The 18,764-nt window shown below is 37.8% G+C and overlaps 4 protein-coding genes across 4 annotated transcripts; 3 read left to right on the top strand and 1 right to left on the bottom strand.

The window, feature by feature from the left end:
* The first annotated feature begins 818 nt into the window (after positions 1 to 818).
* On the top strand, positions 819 to 2,727 carry LOC137716739 (uncharacterized). The gene is made up of 2 exons (XM_068456117.2): positions 819 to 1,884; positions 2,216 to 2,727. The coding sequence occupies exons 1-2, from the start codon at positions 931 to 933 to the stop codon at positions 2,606 to 2,608; spliced, it is 1,347 nt and encodes a 448-aa protein (XP_068312218.2). The 5' UTR covers positions 819 to 930; the 3' UTR covers positions 2,609 to 2,727.
* LOC137716740 (bet1-like protein At4g14600) lies at positions 2,625 to 6,734 on the bottom strand. The gene is made up of 5 exons (XM_068456118.2): positions 6,389 to 6,734; positions 5,524 to 5,681; positions 5,327 to 5,450; positions 3,299 to 3,355; positions 2,625 to 3,149 (listed from the first exon to the last, which is right to left on the bottom strand). The coding sequence occupies exons 2-5, from the start codon at positions 5,559 to 5,561 to the stop codon at positions 2,991 to 2,993; spliced, it is 378 nt and encodes a 125-aa protein (XP_068312219.1). The 5' UTR covers positions 5,562 to 5,681; positions 6,389 to 6,734; the 3' UTR covers positions 2,625 to 2,990.
* A 1,462-nt stretch (positions 6,735 to 8,196) lies between these two features.
* LOC137718298 (uncharacterized) lies at positions 8,197 to 10,896 on the top strand. Its single transcript, XM_068457816.2, has 5 exons — positions 8,197 to 8,753; positions 8,856 to 8,954; positions 9,308 to 9,349; positions 9,454 to 9,583; positions 10,520 to 10,896. The coding sequence occupies exons 1-5, from the start codon at positions 8,208 to 8,210 to the stop codon at positions 10,696 to 10,698; spliced, it is 996 nt and encodes a 331-aa protein (XP_068313917.2). The 5' UTR covers positions 8,197 to 8,207; the 3' UTR covers positions 10,699 to 10,896.
* Positions 10,897 to 11,249: 353 nt separating this feature from the next.
* Positions 11,250 to 17,012, top strand: LOC137718307 (pyridoxine/pyridoxamine 5'-phosphate oxidase 1, chloroplastic). Its single transcript, XM_068457829.2, has 14 exons — positions 11,250 to 11,621; positions 11,698 to 11,895; positions 12,005 to 12,043; positions 12,381 to 12,548; positions 12,684 to 12,789; positions 13,594 to 13,757; positions 13,906 to 14,148; positions 14,250 to 14,338; positions 14,556 to 14,606; positions 14,719 to 14,809; positions 15,041 to 15,145; positions 15,762 to 15,832; positions 16,053 to 16,148; positions 16,544 to 17,012. Exons 1-14 carry the CDS (start codon positions 11,478 to 11,480, stop codon positions 16,608 to 16,610), a joined length of 1,632 nt encoding a protein of 543 aa, XP_068313930.2. The 5' UTR covers positions 11,250 to 11,477; the 3' UTR covers positions 16,611 to 17,012.
* Positions 17,013 to 18,764: the final 1,752 nt, after the last annotated feature.

The following is an 18,764-nucleotide window of genomic DNA, read 5'->3' as shown; positions in this document are numbered from 1 at the left end:
TCAATAAACTAGAAACATCAAGGTGGGTAAGCATTTTATAGGTCATAACTATTGCTTTGAAATCTTCATTTATAGATTCATTATTGGAGGATAAAATAATATACAGTTAATATATGGGAGATTCCACCTAATATCCCCAAGACATTTGGTGATAAAATCCAACACCTAGTAATAGTTAATCAAGTAAGAGAATATCAGTGATGTTGGTGATGGACCATGATGGGCCTAAAAAAGTTTATCATGATATTATAGTAGGTTATTCTCCCAACATGTTCTAGTCTGACTTATTTAGCTTGAATCTGCTTCCTTAAGTTGGGTTTTCATAAAGATGTGCTAGCTCCAACTTAAGGTATTGAATGAGGCTTTCGAAAATATTAGCGTTGGCTCTAGTGACTGAAAATACTGACAGACTAAGCTCTCAAAAAGATTGGTGTTAGATTCGATATAATAACTTGACCAATTCCTTATGTGGGAATCCGTTTCCCTTATAACCCTATGTGAGGTCACTCATGAGGAGCGTGTTGGAGAATAGGATCCCACATCAACCATATGTCAAAATATATAATTAATACATAGGCGATTCTACCACTAACATCATCAAAACCTTTTGTGATAAAACCCAACTAATATAAGTTGGAACAATTTCAACGATCTAATTGATGTTAGTGGTTGACCATGTTAAGCCTGAGACAATTTATCAACTCACAAGAAGTTTCGGGCAGTTCTTTGACTCAACCATTAAGTACAACCACATGATTGTATGCATCTCCACCATTGGCCCCAAATAATATAATGGCAGTCATTTGTTGCTTGTCTTTCTATTTAAATATAAATCAATACCAAAATCTCAATCTCTAGATCCAATTGTTATTTAACTCCTCTAAATGTGCCCCTTTCTGGTCATTCGCTTTGAACACAAGAAAAGAAACCATGGAAGTGGAAAGCAAGGCCAAGCTATTAAACAAAAAGAAGAGCTTTTCTCACTCAACCGTTCTCATCGCCATTTGCATCTCTTCACTCTTTCTGATTCTTATCCTATATCTTGCACAACCCTCTCCTTCCTTCTCTCCCGCCTTGAAACTCCGAAACTCGGTTACATTTCTTCCTCTCAAAGACACAAGGTTTGCCAACACTGCAATGAAGGAAAACACTTGGTTTATGAGGTCCTTGAGCGACACATATGAAGAAAATGAATCCGAATACCTTTATTTCCCTTCGGAGGCGTCCAACGGAAGGCTATTGTGCATCAAAGGGAATGACATAAGCGACGGCACCAGAAACTCATATGCCTTGGCATATCCTGAAGGCCTACCAAACTCCACCACATTCTTGAAGGGTCTCGCGTTCGTGTCCGACACATTCTATGACTACGGAAACTTGTGGCACGGGTTAACGGCCATGATGCCTTTTGTCGGTTGGTCTATGAAAAACGGATGCGCAAAGCCGGCAAGGTTGGTGCTTTTCCATTGGGGAGAGCTTAGAGTTAGAGAGAACATGGGGCTGTGGATTCAGAACGTGATGCAAGCGAATTTCGGGCAAGTTCCGGTCGAAGAATTCGAGAAAGGAGAAGGGCCTTATTGCTTCGAGAAGGCGGTTGTGATGAGGCATAATGTTGGGAAAATGGGGAAGCAGAAGAAGCTTCAAGTGTCTGACTTGTTGAGATGTAAAGCAAGACAGTATTGTGGCATTAACCCTAATGGCAGAGGCAGAGAGGTCAATCTGAGAGGGGAGCCAAGCATAACGTTGACATTGCTAATGAGGAATGGATCAAGATCGTTCAAGAATCCGACGGCTGTGATTAATGTGTTCTCAAGGGAGTGTGCAATGGTGGATGGGTGCACATTAGAGGTGGTTCAGTCTGAAGATCTAAACTTCTGTGATCAGGTTTGCTTCCTTTTCTTTCTTTTTTTCTTTTCTTTATTCTGAAGAGCCGAAGTTCTAGGGTCAAACGTGTTGCGTTGGCAAGAATTAGGTGAACTTAGATGGGATAGATGACAGCTATTTCAAGATTAGGTTTGACTAAGATTACTTGTTGTAATTACATATACTGTTATAAGTGAGAATTCTATATTTCAAGTTAGAAGAGTGTTAGCGTTAATCAATCGTGTGTAAGTGCATGACATGTTAAGAGAGCGACATTCGCCCATATCCAATTCGACGCACTTCCTAGTCAAACTTTGTGGCTTAACGTACCAAACTTGGTGTTCTTGAACAGGTTAGACTGATGACAAACACAGATATCCTTGCATCCCCACATGGAGCGCAGCTAACAAACATGCTCTTCATGGATAGAAACAGTAGCGTAATGGAGTTCTTCCCCAAAGGATGGCTGGAGCTTGCAGGGGTAGGTCAGTATGCTAATCACTGGATGGCCGACCTGTCCGGTATGAAGCACCGGGGTGCTTGGTGGGATCCCTATGCCGAAAAAGAATGCCCGGACCCTAAAAAAGAACTGGAATGCTTTCTGTTTTACAAAGATGGGAAAGTCGGTCACAATGAAACCTTCTTTGCAGACTGGGCAAGAAATGTCCTCGAACAAGTACGAACAAGCAAGCTAAAACGAGACATTGAGAGTTTGCAGAGAAATTCAAATGTTTGCCAATGCTAGCTGGCTGAATCAGATATTTACCAATAAACAAGCCGAAAGATTTCACTATTTTGTAACCATATAATCTGTAACAAACTTTTGACGAGAAGAATCGCATCGTTTCATTCTCCACACAAAAATTGAATATGGTATAGAGAGACCAAGATAAAAAAAAAATGCCACATACTGCTTACATGATTAGTGGGGTTGTTGCACAATGACGCTCTAAGCACAATCCTTTGAGAAACTCGAACCAAGATTGTTAAGATGTTCAACTTGTTTAGTGAACATGAACACGACGATAGCTTTACAATGAAACAAGTATTTGTGTTGTCGATGAAACCTCTTTTAGCCTTAAAACACAGATGTCTGTAAGGCATGAAGTATCCGAAGTATCTGATCTTCATCTGAACAGTTTGGACCAAAAGTATACCACAAAGAAACAAAGTAGTCCAAAAGCCACTACGTGGACAACATGGTTTGATCCACTCCGGACGATGCTTCTGTTCAATCTCCTGACATTGTTCTTCAGCCCTGCTTGACCTTTCAACAACGTCATATGCTGTAACAAAAGAGACAAAGATATGTTTCAGAAAGCTGTGCACGTACCACCCATCATACTGCCATTAGATTTCGTTATTATTCAGAAATTTTGCAATTCAAAATAAAGTGAAATATGCAAGCAACAATGTCTAGAGTATGATGGCATACCAGCTGATCCAGAAATTCATTCTGGAATTTAGCTTCCGTACCTATAACTTGAGCTACCTGCACCAAGATAAGAGAACATTTCTTTATTCTACGTAGATTTCTATTGCAATCGAACTGCTGAAATCAATTTTAAAAGTCATGATGCACCACAATTAGCCTATAAGATGAATTATGAAACAAACAAATGTACAGAGGCCAAACATGAAGGCATTCGAATTTATGCAAAACTCAGTTAGTTTAATCAGACGCCGATATTGAACAGGCTTCAACCACTAAATTAGATATCTATAACCAAGCAAAGAAGTAGATTACAAGCCCACCCCGCATGAAAACCATCCTCTAAAAATCAAAATAGAGGACACAACACTATACACAATAGATACTTTAACAAGGTTCCATAAATACTTCTATAATAATTTTAAGGCTGTCACAAATCTAACACCGGTCGCTGAAACCATAGACCAGATTCCAGATTGAGAAAAGGAATGCACTGCACTGAAGCCCTCCTCAGAATAGAGGAATTATGTAATAAGCAATGTATTAAAAACGTGAGGCATGGACGAGGCGTCGGAGGCGAAGCCCGGCCTAGGCGTGAGGGTGAGGCGTGAGGTGAAGCCTTATAGGATTAAATTTTTTTATATATATATGTTTTATATATTATACATATAAGTGTATAAAAAATAATACTACGTAAAATAAACATCCATTCTCAATTTTATCATTCAAATCCACAGTCATTCAAAAGATAATATCATCTAAATTCATCATTCAAAGGTAATATCATCCAAATTTAAAATTGGAAACCTTACTATAAATCTGAAACGAAAAGACCTATATCCCATTTTCCATTAAATAGGCAACCTCATTTGTCAGTTTCATCTCCTCTCCCTCATTAGACAACTTTCCAAACAAGTCCCGACTCGGGTCCCACATTCCAATATCAAACCCACATTAAATAGGTATCCTTCTCTCATCCCCTTGAGCCTTTAGCCTCCTCCCTCCTCTCTGTTTTTCTGCTTTCCCCAGAAAAGTTTATCGCCCAGATTTATTTCCTACTCCAGAAAAGCTTCCCTAGTCCACTGCTCCAGATTTATATCGCACCCAGCCCTATCCCAGAATGCTCCACAGTTCACCAGTTTAAAAAAAAAAAAAAAAAAATCAAAAAATCAAATCCCTAACTTTTTCAGAATTTCAGAAACCTTAACCTTTAAAATTGGGGATTTGTAGGCTTGCTGACGGTGGCAGGGTGATGACGGCAGTGTGGCGACTGGGAAAGGACGATCGACTGGGGTGACAGTGGCTGTGTGTTCTGGCACACGGGAGAAGTGGGTGAAGAAGGCAAAGGATCGAAGGTATGGTGGAATGTGGATTAAAAGTGGAATCTAGACTAAAAACCCTTACCCAAACGGCGTCATTTTGGATTGGGGTGGTTTTTTTTCTTTTTTTAAAAAAAGGGCAGACAAGGCGCCTGGGATGCCTTGAGGCGCGCCTCCACTGCCTCGGCGTCTCCGGCGAAGCCTTTCGCCCACTCCAGTAAAACAGAGGCGTTAGCCTTAGCGCCCAGCCTCAAAGGCGCCCTAGGCACACCCCGAGGCTAGTTTTTTAAAACATTGATTCCAAATAAGTAAAAAAATCAATAACCAGGTCATTGGATCTACCATATCATAGCTATCATTCAGCAAGCACCAATTAATTTATGACCATGATAACAGGTGCAATGCAAGTGAATAATTGCGACTAAAAATCCAAATGAGAAACATATGGCCCAACATTACATCCTTCAGCTAATAGCAACAAAGACTGAAAGTAAGAGCCAAACCGTGGTAAAAGGTTAAGTGCAAGTATTTAAATTCAGACCTGTCCTAGACCATTAAGAAAGATACATGAATCTGTTCCACATAGCAGGAATGCCAATATATAACAATGACGGACCAAACCAATATATATTAACATTTCCAAGGTGCGCCAACATGAATTCAAATGCCCAAACAAAATACTCAAAAGTAAAAAGAAATTTGGAGTGCGTACATTTCTCAATCTTCTCACTTGGTTGTGGAGGCCGTTGATGTCTTCATCCAAGTCAGCATGCATTGGATCAATCCTCAATTGGATTTCGTCCATGTTAGCCGCTGGTCTTGGGTTAAGACCCTCCCTGAAGAATCATCATTAATACATTTACACTGAACAAATTCAGACAAAATAGGAAACCTGTGTGAAATTAATACCTTGATCTGTAGGGGACAGCATTTCCATAGCCTGCCATTAGAAACCCTAGAGTTTGTGTTTGGTGAGCTCGCGTAAGCAATCGTCTTTTATTTCAAATTCAATGGGTAAATATGTTGTCTTGATGATTGCCCACTGTTAGATTTTGAGTCTTCAATATCTGACACACAAGGATTTTTGTTATAAACCATAATTTTAGGAAGATGGACTGCCTCAAAATACATGTTACTTTCATCTTTAAGAGATTTATAATACGCCAAAAAAAAGAATTTCCCCAAAATCTCTCTGATAATATCATGAACAATGAAGCTTCAACTACAAAATTGTAGATAAAATTCAAGAAGTATTTAAGTGTGCATAAAAACCATGATGTGCATAAATCGCAAGGTCCAGGTCAACCGGAATCCAGCCCGGAGTTTGCACCTAAATTCCATCATTAGAATTAATCTCTAAACAGGGTACCAATTTAAATTACCCAATAACAAAACCATTAGGTTAAGAGGTAAGTCACATAATTTCTTATATAACATAATGATAATTTGACTGAACCAGAAAACCCCCAATTTGGATGACTGAACCCAATACCTCCACAACAAATCTCCCATCGGAAACGCTAATCAGACTTATTACCCAAACAAAGGCTGATCAAAACCCCCAAAAAACTAGAGCTCTGTTTCAATCAAATCTCCCCTCCTCCCCCCCCCCCCACCAACAATTCCTAACCAAAATTACTACCGAAATTGCAACATAATTTGTAACTAATCACAAATGAAATTCAAATTGGGAAACTGGCAATGGAATCTGACGGAGAAAGAAAAATGACATAATTTACAGAAGAAACGAAGGAAAAGAGGGGAATGGCAGTACCTTCGTCGGCGATTAGACACGCTGGCGGCGAATGATGATAGCAAAGAGGTTCCTGGACAAGTTGGAGGAGCCAGAGAAATGGAAAAATCGGCAACCTCGCGTCGGACCAAGTATACAAGCTGTTATTTCGAGGAACGAGTCTGGAAACCATTTGGGTATTTCCCTTTCTTTTTCTTTTTTTATTGGTAATAGCATTTCGAATAGGATTTGGATCCTCATGAGTAAATGGTCCGAATTCTCTTGACCAGATAGCATAGATAGTTGAATTTTGATTCAACGGTTACAAATAGAGAATCCTTTTAAAAGTTATAATAATTGTAACTGTTGGATTAAAATCCAACAATCCATGTTATCTGGTCAGGAGGATTCGGACCCCTGCTCCAGAGAGGATCCAAATCTTTTCGAATAGAATAGTGTTTGGCTGCTTACGCATGTCTACGAATCACAACATGACATGTGGTTTAAATAATTAATTGGTGGCTTTGAAGTTAAAATAATTCATGAAATTGGCACTCTTATTTATTTTAGTCCTTAAAATTTAAAATTAATAGGAATGATCTCTGAGTTTGTCCTACTTCAATTATTTTGGTCTTTCATGAAAATCTTCATTAAATAAGGATAAAATAACAAAAAATACGTTAAACTTTTGTCAAATCATTTTGAATGGTTGATGATGGACAAATTTAGAGACCACTTATCAATTTCAAACTCAGGAACCAAAATGAAAAATTGCCAATTTGATCATTTTGGCTGAAAAACCTTAACTGAAACAATAGTCTACAAATAGACCATAATGGATTAAAAGAAGGACCTTAAAATACACTACATATCGTGGCAAAGACATGAACAAGGTTTGTAAAGATTTAACATGTGAATTCCCCAATATCGATTGTTGTGGCTGTAAACCTAGTGTTTGGGCGGCTCCAAATTGTGTTCAGATCTAATACGGCTGAGACTTAGATGATCTTGTTGACCGACCGTGGTTTGCTAGATGGCTATTTTGAAGCCAACTTGGAACCTTTTTTGGTCCAACTTTTGGAAGCCAACGCGGTACATTTTCTTGTCCAGATTATGGAGGCAAACAACATTGCATCTTTGTGGTATCTCTTTCGGAGCCATCCTTGTGGTCCATCTCTTTTAGTCATCTTTTTAGAAGTAAGCAGATCTAGACAGGAACTTGGGTGGTCTCAAGACCTTCCGGAGTTTGGAAAAAACGCTTGTGAGGATATTCTGGGAATATCTTAGGAAAAAACGCTAGACAAAAACCCTTTGATCGTTTGGATGTTGGGGTTCTTCAAACCACATGGAATCATTTACTCTATCAAAGTTAAAAGGATTAATACCACTAAGCTCACCTTTTTATTTATTTACATAACCTGAATGTAATAGCCAAAAATTCAGAAAGTGCCCTTTTTTTTTTTTTTTTTTTGTCAAAAAAGAAAGAACTCTTTTTATTCTATGTGGATCATTTCTTTCCTAGATATGAGATTCATTTTCAAGTCTTTCACGTATACAACATAAATTGGGTGACGTGAATCATATGTGATCCTTAAGTTTCACACATGAGATAACTTGTTTTGATACCATGAAGAAAGTTGAGGTTCCACTATAAAATTAATTGGCAATATAGAGAGTAGCACAATCTTTCATAAGCACATGCAGCGTTCTTCCTCGTTGTTCAATCATTAGACCGGATTGCAAACATTGGACAACTATAGGGGTCAAATTGTAAAAATAAATTTTATTAAATGGGTACTTTAATAGAAATCCAACCAAATGTTAAGGACCAATTTATAATTTAAATCGATCCATTTTTTCAATGGCGCGCACATGGAGAGAACACATGCGGGGTCAAAGCTTGCGTTCTCAAATTTCCCTGACGATGACGTCATCCCTCGCCTCAAACACCGTTATTCACATGGAACGAGGGAGAGCCCCACACGACGTCGTCAAGGCCAAACTCGCCCTCAAACTTGCACCTGTTAAATCCAACCAAATTCCACACGCATTCCATCGCTCCTCCCACACTACCGGAGCTCCCGAGAAGAAGAAGAACAACCTCGTCGACCGATCGGAATATTCTTATTCTCCTTATTATCTCCGAAAAACAGGAGAAAAAGAGAACATGGGAAGCCAAGGAAGCGAAGGAGGCGGCGGCGGGTGTTCGAGGAAACCCAAGTTTCTGTGCCTCCATGGGTTCCGGACGAACGGAGAAATCATGAGGAAACAAGTGGGAAAGTGGCCGGAATCGGTGCTGGAGAATTTCGACATGGTTTATCTCGATGCGCCCTTTCCGGCCCAAGGTAAATCCGAAGTTGAAGGCATTTTTGATCCTCCTTATTACGAGTGGTTCCAATTCAACAAGGTGAAAAAACAAAAACAAAAACAAAACCAAATCCCAGAATCTGTTCTTGCTTTTTGGGTTTTTTTTTACTTTTTCGTGGACTGTATTTTTTTTTTCCCACAGGAATTTACAGAGTACACAAACTTTGATAAGTGTCTGGAATACATAGAGGATTACATGATTAAACAGGGACCGTTCGATGGCCTTGTTGGTTTTTCCCAGGTATTTATTTTACCTTACCACTTTAATCCTCTGAACGGTCACAAAAATTTGTAACTATTGTAGTGAAATTTGAGATGTCATTTTCGTTTCGGAAATCCATGAAATTGAGGTTTGCATTACTTTTCGTTCTTTATGTGTTAGTAACACGTAATATAACTAACGTTCTGCATTCTCGTCCGTTGTGAGTAAATATAACATTTTTTCGTGTTTTAATCAAAAGCAAAACGTTTTTAGCTGTTTGAGTTATAAGTCGCTTATAATTTACAATAATTTACTGCGGAATGTGTTTAACCACCTGTTCTATAAGCAATTATAATTTCTTTTATCCCTTAATATGGTTTTGATGAATGCAGGGAGCAATAATATCGGCGGGGCTGCCGGGGCTGCAAGCGAAGGTACAAAGAAAAGAGCAGATATTTCAAGTGTTTAGTATAATTTAATTTAATGAAATGAAAGGTGACGATGGAATTGAAGTGCGGTCGTTTCGGTTTGCTTGCAGGGTGCGGCATTGACCAAAGTTCCCAAAATTAAATTCTTGATAATAATTGGAGGAGCAAAATTCAAGTCACAGGCAGTGGCTGACGATGCTTATTCCTCTTCCATTCAGTGCCCCTCCCTTCACTTTTTAGGTATTTTCCGTTTCCTTTCTTTGGTCAATTTCCAAATGCACAAAATAACTTTGTTAGGTGCACAATCAATCGACGATTCAAAGTTGTTCAAGTCTTTTGGTTCAACGAGTTTTATATTGTAGGACATTAAGTATAGGTTTTTTTAGTCAAAATGGTTCTTGAAATTGACCTAACGTCTTATTTTGGTCCCTAACAACGAAAATCAATAAATGTGGTCCCTGATTTTGAACGTTAAACATCAATTAGTCATTCTATTATGATTTCATCACACCCACACCAAGTCACCAACTGAGTTCTTAATCATATAGAACCGGGTAGGTGTGTGGATTTGGAGTCGGAACTATATTCATTTGTCAATTCTTATATGTTATAGGACTCATTCAATTAACGATTAACAGTCGTTCAAGTGTGGGTGATTGTCAATTCTTACATGTCATAATTCTGATACTTTAGAGCTCGGTTGTTGACTTAGTGTGACGCATTATTTCCTTACCTAACAATTAGCATGCGTAATCTGCAAGCTGCAAGCCATATTATTGCAATCCTGGTCAAATTTGTATTGTTATTAAGTGGATTTAAGTATTTGGTTGGTTGCATTTTCCGTTTCCATTGTTTAGTCAAACTGCAAAAGGAGTAGATCTTTGCTTAATTGGTTCAACACAGGAGGACAATGACTTGTTCTAATCAACGATACAAAATCATCTATTAGTGTTGATGGTCTACCTTCCACTCGAGAGTTCCGCATTGTTAAACCTTGTTAATATCCAGAATCATCTACGGCCTTGAGATGTTCGTTCGTGGATTACATATTTCACGACTCATTTCAGTTAGCAGTTCAGAATCGTTGGTGTTGGAGTGACTTCAAATTCATATCCCAATTAGGCATGTTATGCATTGGACTTGATTATTTACCAGTGTGTTATGTATGTGTTGCAGGAGAGATGGACTTCTTGAAACCGTACGGGCTTGAACTGTTGGAACATTGTGAAGATGCTTCGGTGATTCATCATCCGAAAGGCCACACTGTTCCGAGACTTGACGAAAAGGGTTTAGAGACGATGATGAGCTTCATTGACAAGATTCAAAAGATATTGGCAGAGAAAGACCAACACTAGCGGATACGTGTTCAATTTAAACGACGTCGTATTTATTTTTGTTGATATTATAATATTGGCGTGATTTAAAAGCCAATTTAGTTTCTAAATTGTGTCAAATGTTTTTAACAAGAAAAATTAGTGGAGAATTGTATTATGTTTTGACTCGATAATTAAGTTTGAACTCAATATTCATACAGAACTCAATTGAGGCTACAATCGCTGATACACTACAATTTTAATTACAAACTTGCCAGCAATATGACACAATTCTTTAGCGACGGATGACCGAAATCCAACCAACCTGAAAATTTTATGCTCACAAACACTAAACCTTGGAAGTTGTGGATGTACCACATGTTGAATCTCACATCGGTTGTAATAAAAAGATAAGTAATAGTTTAAATATCCTAATTCCACTTTAACGAACAGTGAGACATTTTATGATAAAACTTCATACCTAAAGTATTGTGCATGTGATGATTGACAAGTTGATGACAATATTAATGTTGTTGGAAAAACGCATTCGACCCGTCTCTAAAAAATGCACTACTCGTCTGATAAATGCTTGACACATAGTTTATGTAGTGTTTTTTTTTTTTTTACTGGAAATGTATCATTAGCGACAGTAGTTCTTCACTGTGTCACATTCAGTTGACACTAATGTGAACTTTGCCGGCTACCCGATCTTTGCCAATCGTCACAACCTCACACACAACTTGAAGAAGAATAAGAAGAAGAAGAAGAAGAGGCGAATCAGTGATGCAAAGAAAGCAAGCTCTGCTCGCAGTCGCAGACCAATGTGGTCATTGGCACGAAAAACCAGAAAAATGACACGTCTCCTCATCCTGACCCAATCACTCTCGTCCAATCCCATTCCCAAACCCACCATTTACAACGCTTACACCTCTTTCCACATCCCTCCCTCCAGTCTTTCTACCTCTGTAAGCTTCCAACTCTCTCTGTCTCTCTCGAACCAGAAATTCAGTGAATTTATATGTTGTATCGTTAAATTTCCAGGCATTTCTTCAACCAGTTCGGAGCCCTGCAATTCGTGCGTTTTGTTCGAACCCCAGCGGTGCAGCGGGAGTTGGGTCAGTACACACAGCACCCAGCATGCAGTATCCGGAGGATATATCGTACCTGACGCAGCGTGAAGCTGCTGAGATCGATGAGGTTCTCATGGGTCCTCTCGGCTTCAGCGTCGACCAGTTAATGGTCAGTCACTCTTCTTTTTCCTTTTTTTTTTCGTAATTTTTGTATGATGGGTTCGGTTAATAGTGAATTGTTGACGATCTCATTTCTGGGTTTTTGTTCAATTTTGTAGGAATTGGCTGGTTTGAGCGTCGCCACTTCCATCGCAGAGGTAAATGCTTTTCTCTTTCTTTACAGTTTGCTATGTATTGTGTGACCAATTGAATGAACTAATTGTTTTCGGGTTTCGGATATTCGCATCCCACTTGTCTTCTTGTTTGTTACATTTTTTGATTGTTGCTGTTCTTGACGATGATCATGCACATGTACTACCAATTGAATTGAACTCATTTTTTTTCGGATATAAGTATCCCACTTGTTTTTTTTTATTTCATCGACTATTTCATGATGCTTCTAGGTGTTAAAAATGTTCATTTAGTGGAGTGCTGAGGAACTGCAGTCGGGTTACATGATGGTTTATATTTGTTTCTATATATTTTATTTGACAGGTCTATAAACCGAGTGAGTATAACCGTGTCCTCGCAATTTGTGGCCCTGGAAACAACGGTGGTGATGGTCTTGTGGCTGCTCGTCACCTGCATCACTTTGGATATAAGCCGTCTGTTTGTTATCCAAGGCGTACTGCCAAGCCTCTTTATGCTGGTCTTGTTACGCAAGTATGGAATACAACTTAAAGTTGAAAACTCTTGAATGCGGGGTTATATTATACATACAGATGTATGGGGGCTGTTGGATTCGTCTCATAATCATTATTTTGGAAGATGTTCTTATATGATGGCATAATTTTGCAGCTGGAATCACTCTCAGTCCCTTTCATCTCAGTGGAAGATCTGCCGTTGGACTTGTCAAAGGACTTTGACATTATTGTAGATGCAATGTTTGGTTTCTCATTCCATGGTAATTATTACTTATTTCGTTCTGGGCAAATCGATTTTTCTGTAATTAGAAAGCATGCCAATACAAATTTGTTGACACAATCATTCTGATTCTCCTTCAATTGTTGTCCCAAGTATAGGAAACTGACATGGTAAGTCGGAAATAATTTACATCCTAAACATATGAATAGTGGCACCTAAGATTACTTTGCTCTGTTGTCTGTCAAAGGAATGTCTGGGTTGTTATTTCTCTCATAAAGTGTCAATATCAAATTTGCTCAACTGGATAGGAAGACTTAACAGACCTCATCCAGTAGGATAAACTATACCATTCTATGGCCGTTCAGCTTGATGGCATCTCAGTTATGTTGCTATTGGATCATTATATTGGAATCAAACATAAGTACTTTTCTCCGACCAAGAACAGACTAGGTTCTTTTCTATGAATTTATTGGTCATAGTCAATTCCCACTTCTTTAGTTCATTCATGTTCAAATCACATGTTGCCACAATTATGACAACTTTATAAGAATTCAGTGCAAAAGTTAGTTGTGGTTTTCATGATGGGGTCCATTAAAATTTCTGAAAATGTTAGGATTAAATCTGACTGCTCAATTTTCTCAGATAAGTTATAGGCCTTCAACACAATCTTAACTCAACAATTGATTTATCAGTCTTTTCTCCTTTTTATATGTGCAGGACCCTGACATCAAACCACTTAATAATTATCATCCTGATTAGAGTTTCTTAACTTGTTGATGATTGTGGTTTATTTTTCGTTGGGTTATATGATATATCTAACTGCAATACTTTTGTAATACTTTAGGTTCCCCAAGGCCTCCTTTTGATAACCTGATCCAAAAGCTTGTTTGTGTAAATAAATATGACCAAACTTGCGAAAAGTCGTCTGTCATTGTTTCCATAGATATTCCATCTGGGTGGCATGTCGAAGGGGATGGTGGTGTTGAAGGCATTAAGCCTGACATGTTGGTATGTTGTAATAACTCTCAATGTAGTCTTGGCTACAAATAATTGCGCTTTGTGATTCGTTTTTTAAATTTACATCTATTTATATGTACATGTGTATTTCTTTATATACAATAAGCCATCCTGTTGATGCAAACTTGCTACTTTCCAGGTTTCTCTGACTGCTCCAAAGTTGTGTGCGAAGAAATTTTTTGGTCCACACCATTTTCTGGGTGGTAGATTTGTCCCACCATCTATTGCCGATAAATATAAGCTTCGCCTTCCACCATATCCAGGCACTTCTATGTGTGTCCGTATTGGAAGGTCTCCACAAGTTGATATATCAGCTCTAAGAGAGAACTATATTTCGCCTGAGTTTCTTGAGGAACAGGTGGAGGCTGACCCCTTTGATCAGGTACAGATTCAATGTCCAAGTCTAGCTGGTTTCAATTATGTCAGATTTAGTTGCAAAAGGTGTCCCTCATTTTTTACAGTAAGCCTTTAATTATTTTACAGTTCCGCAAATGGTTCGACGATGTAGTGGCTGCTGGTTTGAGGGAACCAAATGCTATGGCATTGTCAACGGCTGCCAAGAACGGAAAAATGTGATATCTGTTTCCTTTGTTACTATGTATCTTTTATCAACAGTAACTTAAGTTTCATATGTTCTTACATGTTGGACATGACTATTTTATAGCTTTCACCATAGGTCCTTAAGTTTCGTTCTTTGCATTTTTCGTTTTGGATATTAAAATGATTTTTCTCATACATGTATTATAACCTGTTAATAGTTTACTCAACATAAATTAGTTTCTTCTACAGCTCGTCACGAATGGTATTGCTCAAAGGATTTGATAAGAACGGTTTTGTCTGGTTAGTATCTGACTGTTATTATTGAGGCTGTACATATATCAACAAGGAAGATATGATGTTATTAATGAAAATGCTTATAATATTCTCAATTCAATGGTATTAATTTGTACAGGTACACAAACTATGAAAGTCGAAAGGCACATGAATTGTCTGAAAATCCTCATGCATCTCTTCTTTTCTACTGGGATAGTCTTAATCGGCAGGTAAATTTTTTTTTTTTATTTTTTCACTTTGAGGCTAATGCTTTTAGAATTAGCCTATAGTGCTTGTGTGCCTAGGTTAACCTACTTTTTTTTGGCCTTACATTGGTTTGTACTTGGTGGCTTCCTAATAAATATTTTAGCTTCTGACATCAGAAAAACTAGATGAGGGGCTTCTGTTTTGATGATCTTCATGTATGAAGATCGTCTCATAACATCATCTTTGGTTTATAGGTAAGAGTAGAAGGGTCTGTGCAGAAAGTTTCTGATGAGGAATCTGATCAATACTTCCATAGCCGTCCTCGAGGCAGTCAGATTGGAGCAATAGTTAGCAAGCAGGTTTGTTTCACCTCTATCTTCTCTTATAGTTAATGAATTCACTACCCTTGATAGGACACACGTTCTTTCTCGATTGCCGCATAAATTTTGTATAGAATTTGAAGGCTCGCAAATTTTCCTCCAGAATCAGTGGAAGTTATAATATGGGAAGTAATTTCCTTGCACCTATTGTCACCCCCTGCATACCCTGTATATTTCTGGTCTTTGGATTGAATAGATTAAGGGTGAGTCAAGGGACATAAATAAACATGGGTGTGCATAAGGAGAAAAGGGGTGTGAGGAAATAATTTTTGATAAGTAACTTCTTTCACTGTAGGTTTCTTCATTTTTTGCTTTCCATTTTCCAATATAAATTTACCTATATTATCAAACCAAATTAGTGTAACTGCATGGCCAGTGGTAGATTAGTTGTTTGGTGGAATCTTAAACTACGAGCTAGACTAAATTGTAAAATCACTTGAAAAGTAGAAAAAGTTTATACAATTTATGGGAAGTAAAAGGTGAAAGATTTACAGTTTGATTATCATTTGTACTACTATTCCATTTTCTTTCTCTATTTTACCGATAGTATAAATTTTCTCTAAGGAATCTAAATAATTGGTATATTCTTACCCAGAGCACTGTTGTTCCCGGAAGGCATGTTCTGTATGACCAATACAAAGACCTAGAAGAAAAGTTCTCTGATGGGTAAGTAATATGGATATCTAAGAGCTTTATGCAAATATTCACAGATAATTGTCCTTGCCCCAATCCCTATAACCATCTTATATGCCGCATGGATCATAGGTGCAGCTGTTTGCAATAAGTTTACAGTCTTCTCCGAACAACCTTAAAATAGATTGGAAACTAACTTGCATTCTATTTATGTACTCTGAAATTAGATTCCATTTGTTTTTTCTTGGTGCAGAAGTTTAATTCCAAAACCTAAAAACTGGGGAGGATACAGACTTAAGCCAGAGATGTTTGAATTTTGGCAAGGCCAAAAATCTCGTTTGCATGACAGGTGGTTTCTATCCCCTTTATGATGGCTCGTTCTTCCATTTCTTTTGCTTGAGTGTCGACAGATAGCCTGTAACAAGTGCATGGAGCAGATATGGGCTGAAAAAGGAAAAATTAAAAAAAAATTGGTTCTGGATCCTGGACACGTATAACTGTGTAGAAATCTGTACTATTTTCCTTCCACTGGCTTGGATATGAACTTTAGCTCAGATATAAGTTTGGTTGACGGATTGACTTGGTACTAGCAACTATTGGTTTTTTAGTCTGTTAATAAAAGAATTTTTCTTAGTTGTGTTTTGAACAATGATGTGATGGAATAAGAGTTAACTATATGGATGTGCAACTGAAAGGAACATAACATATTTTGCTCAAACGTCTCAACGTATTTTTTCTTAATAGGTTACGATATTCTCCTGAAGAGATCAATGGACAACAAGTGTGGAAAATTGAGCGGTTGGCGCCCTGACAAGTACTTTCAGCATCTTCATCGTGAAGTTCCATCATTCAGGGTATTGTATACTACATAATTACTTGCCCTGTTAGTTCATTATTGTTCTCCTTATATTGGCAACCAACATAAATGTTTGGCACACGGTGCATAGCTTGTCAGTTGTCATGTACGATTCAAAATCCACATGCAATTGAATCTTTTTGCACTGCCATACTGTGCTCTAGTATACCACTTCCCCTTTTTAGTGAAATACATTTGTTACGGGTCAATATGGAAAGTGATGTCAAAATCTGTGATATAATGGCATTGCTTTGGCAGGCAGGCAGTGTCAAAACAACCACCCGAACATTTGTAATCTTTCCATGTAATAATGAATATTATTGGAAGAAACAGCTGAGTTTATGTTCTTCAGATAAACCCTTTTGTGCTAGGGTCGTAGTATTCCCTATATCTCCCAGTCGTAGCTAAAGTTCATGTTTCCTCTCCTGATATTCTTTCGTCTAGCGCCTTATTCAAAGCACTACATGTAAATTCTGGATCAGTTTAAGCCGCAGCTCAACTTTTTGTTCCTGTTATATGAAAATTAAAAGGGCGATCGTGGGATGGGATGCAGGAAGGGTATCTAAGTTCTGAATGGTTGGTAGACCCTTGTTTTTCAGATAAAGGAGGCTGAAAGGGAAAGAGTAGGTTCGAGCTTAAGTGTAGGGTAAATTGTCGCTGTCATTGGAATTACCGGAACTGTAAGCTGTCTTATGTAGAAAATTTGTAGGATAAGGCGAGCATGCGCAGCGACGGAATCTGTGAGAGAGTTTCAACTTTTCTATTGTCTCCTCACAAAGGTTTGTCGAGGTTTAGATGTGGTGGCCATCATTGAACACTACCACCCTTCCTTCGGGCAGCAGTTGTGTAGTAGGAGTTCGAAGTGTGACACTTTGTCACATGCAAAGATAGAAATTGCTTTTGTTAGTGGATCAAAAAGTTGTACTGTTTTCATAATTGGCTAACAAATTTTCGTTTGACATTCACTAGTAGACTTGGCAACGGATCATGTTTGTCTTGGTTGTCTCCTTTTCTGTGTCATATCCGTTATCTTAGCATATTGAGTCGTGTCAAACCCATTATCTTAATGGGTTCTTAATAGTGACTCGATAATGGCTCGACTTGTTAACTAGTTGACCCGGAACTGGTTAACGGGTCATGCAAATTATTGTCATGCCTAATATCTAGACCTAGTAAATGGGTCAAGTTGTTTACGTTTCATACCATTATCTTAACGAGTCCTTAACGGAAGACCGGATAACGACCCAATTCGTTAACAAATTAACCCAGAACCTATTATTTTCATTTCATTTTGTGTTGGATTAACAGGTGAGGCAAGAATTGTCAGGCCTATCCACAAGTACATAGGGCATAATAAGTTAATAAACTTGTTAATTTTAAAGCGCACACCTTTTTTTATCACACCCCTTTGTTTAATTATGTCCGTTGATTATGTATAATTTATTGAATCTGACAATAAAAATTAAATAAGGATAGTAAAAAATAATATGAAAATCACCTCCCATTTTAATATCTTTTTTTTTAAACTATACCAAAAGAAAGTTGAGCTTCTTTTTGCTCAACCTGAAACTTCTTTTTTTATAATGTTTATTTAATGCATGCTTCTTCTAAATTCTTTAATTACATTTATAATCATGCTTTTCTAAAGTTGGACACTTATTTGGCAAAAACTTTTTATTAGTTTGTGAAATAGTGGACAATGAATTATTGAGATTTCTCAAGCTTAAACACTTGAAAAATGCTTAAAAGCTTCCGACCTTTAATTTGTAGGTTTCTTTAACCCATGCTTCTCTTCATCATATAAATTAATTAATATTGCTTATAGATTTAATGATCACGATTCATGACCAAATTGGGTTCCACCATGAAAAATTTTCAAAAAAGAAACTCAAATTTCTTTCCATGGATCTTTTGATCATCTTTCAAGGGTCAATTTGATGGAAGATGACCACACCACTCACTTTAGCTTTTAAGAGGGTTGTGGATTTTCCTTCTCTATAATGTAGGGGACTGCATCGGAATTTCTGGTTGTTCAATTTTTATTCGTCAGATGTATTGGTTAATTCTTATTCGTTAGATTTTACATTATAATTATTAATTGCTACGATA

The sequence above is a fragment of the Pyrus communis genome, chromosome 8 (genome assembly GCF_041283825.1).
Source record: "Pyrus communis isolate YQ-2024b chromosome 8, ASM4128382v1, whole genome shotgun sequence".
NCBI lineage: Eukaryota > Viridiplantae > Streptophyta > Magnoliopsida > Rosales > Rosaceae > Pyrus > Pyrus communis.
This window is presented reverse-complemented; position numbering and strand designations above follow the sequence as displayed.

What these genes read in the sequence shown, in the direction of transcription:
- LOC137716739 (XM_068456117.2), top strand. Translation starts at nt 931, where the DNA reads ATGGAAGTGGAAAGCAAGGCCAAGCTATTAAACAAAAAGAAGAGCTTT. An exon ending in ATCTAAACTTCTGTGATCAG is followed by an intron (nt 1,885 to 2,215) that starts GTTTGCTTCCTT and finishes GTTCTTGAACAG; the next exon opens with GTTAGACTGATGACAAACAC.
- LOC137716740 (XM_068456118.2), bottom strand. Translation starts at nt 5,561, where the DNA reads ATGGCAGGCTATGGAAATGCTGTCCCCTACAGATCAAG. An exon ending in GCTGTCCCCTACAGATCAAG is followed by an intron (nt 5,451 to 5,523) that starts GTATTAATTTCA and finishes ATGATTCTTCAG; the next exon opens with GGAGGGTCTTAACCCAAGAC. An exon ending in ATGAATTTCTGGATCAGCTG is followed by an intron (nt 3,150 to 3,298) that starts GTATGCCATCAT and finishes CTTTTGTTACAG; the next exon opens with CATATGACGTTGTTGAAAGG.
- LOC137718298 (XM_068457816.2), top strand. Translation starts at nt 8,208, where the DNA reads ATGGCGCGCACATGGAGAGAACACATGCGGGGTCAAAGCTTGCGTTCT. An exon ending in GCCTTGTTGGTTTTTCCCAG is followed by an intron (nt 8,955 to 9,307) that starts GTATTTATTTTA and finishes TGATGAATGCAG; the next exon opens with GGAGCAATAATATCGGCGGG. An exon ending in TGCCGGGGCTGCAAGCGAAG is followed by an intron (nt 9,350 to 9,453) that starts GTACAAAGAAAA and finishes GTTTGCTTGCAG; the next exon opens with GGTGCGGCATTGACCAAAGT.
- LOC137718307 (XM_068457829.2), top strand. Translation starts at nt 11,478, where the DNA reads ATGTGGTCATTGGCACGAAAAACCAGAAAAATGACACGTCTCCTCATC. An exon ending in GTTTGGTTTCTCATTCCATG is followed by an intron (nt 12,790 to 13,593) that starts GTAATTATTACT and finishes GTAATACTTTAG; the next exon opens with GTTCCCCAAGGCCTCCTTTT. An exon ending in GAAGAAAAGTTCTCTGATGG is followed by an intron (nt 15,833 to 16,052) that starts GTAAGTAATATG and finishes TTCTTGGTGCAG; the next exon opens with AAGTTTAATTCCAAAACCTA.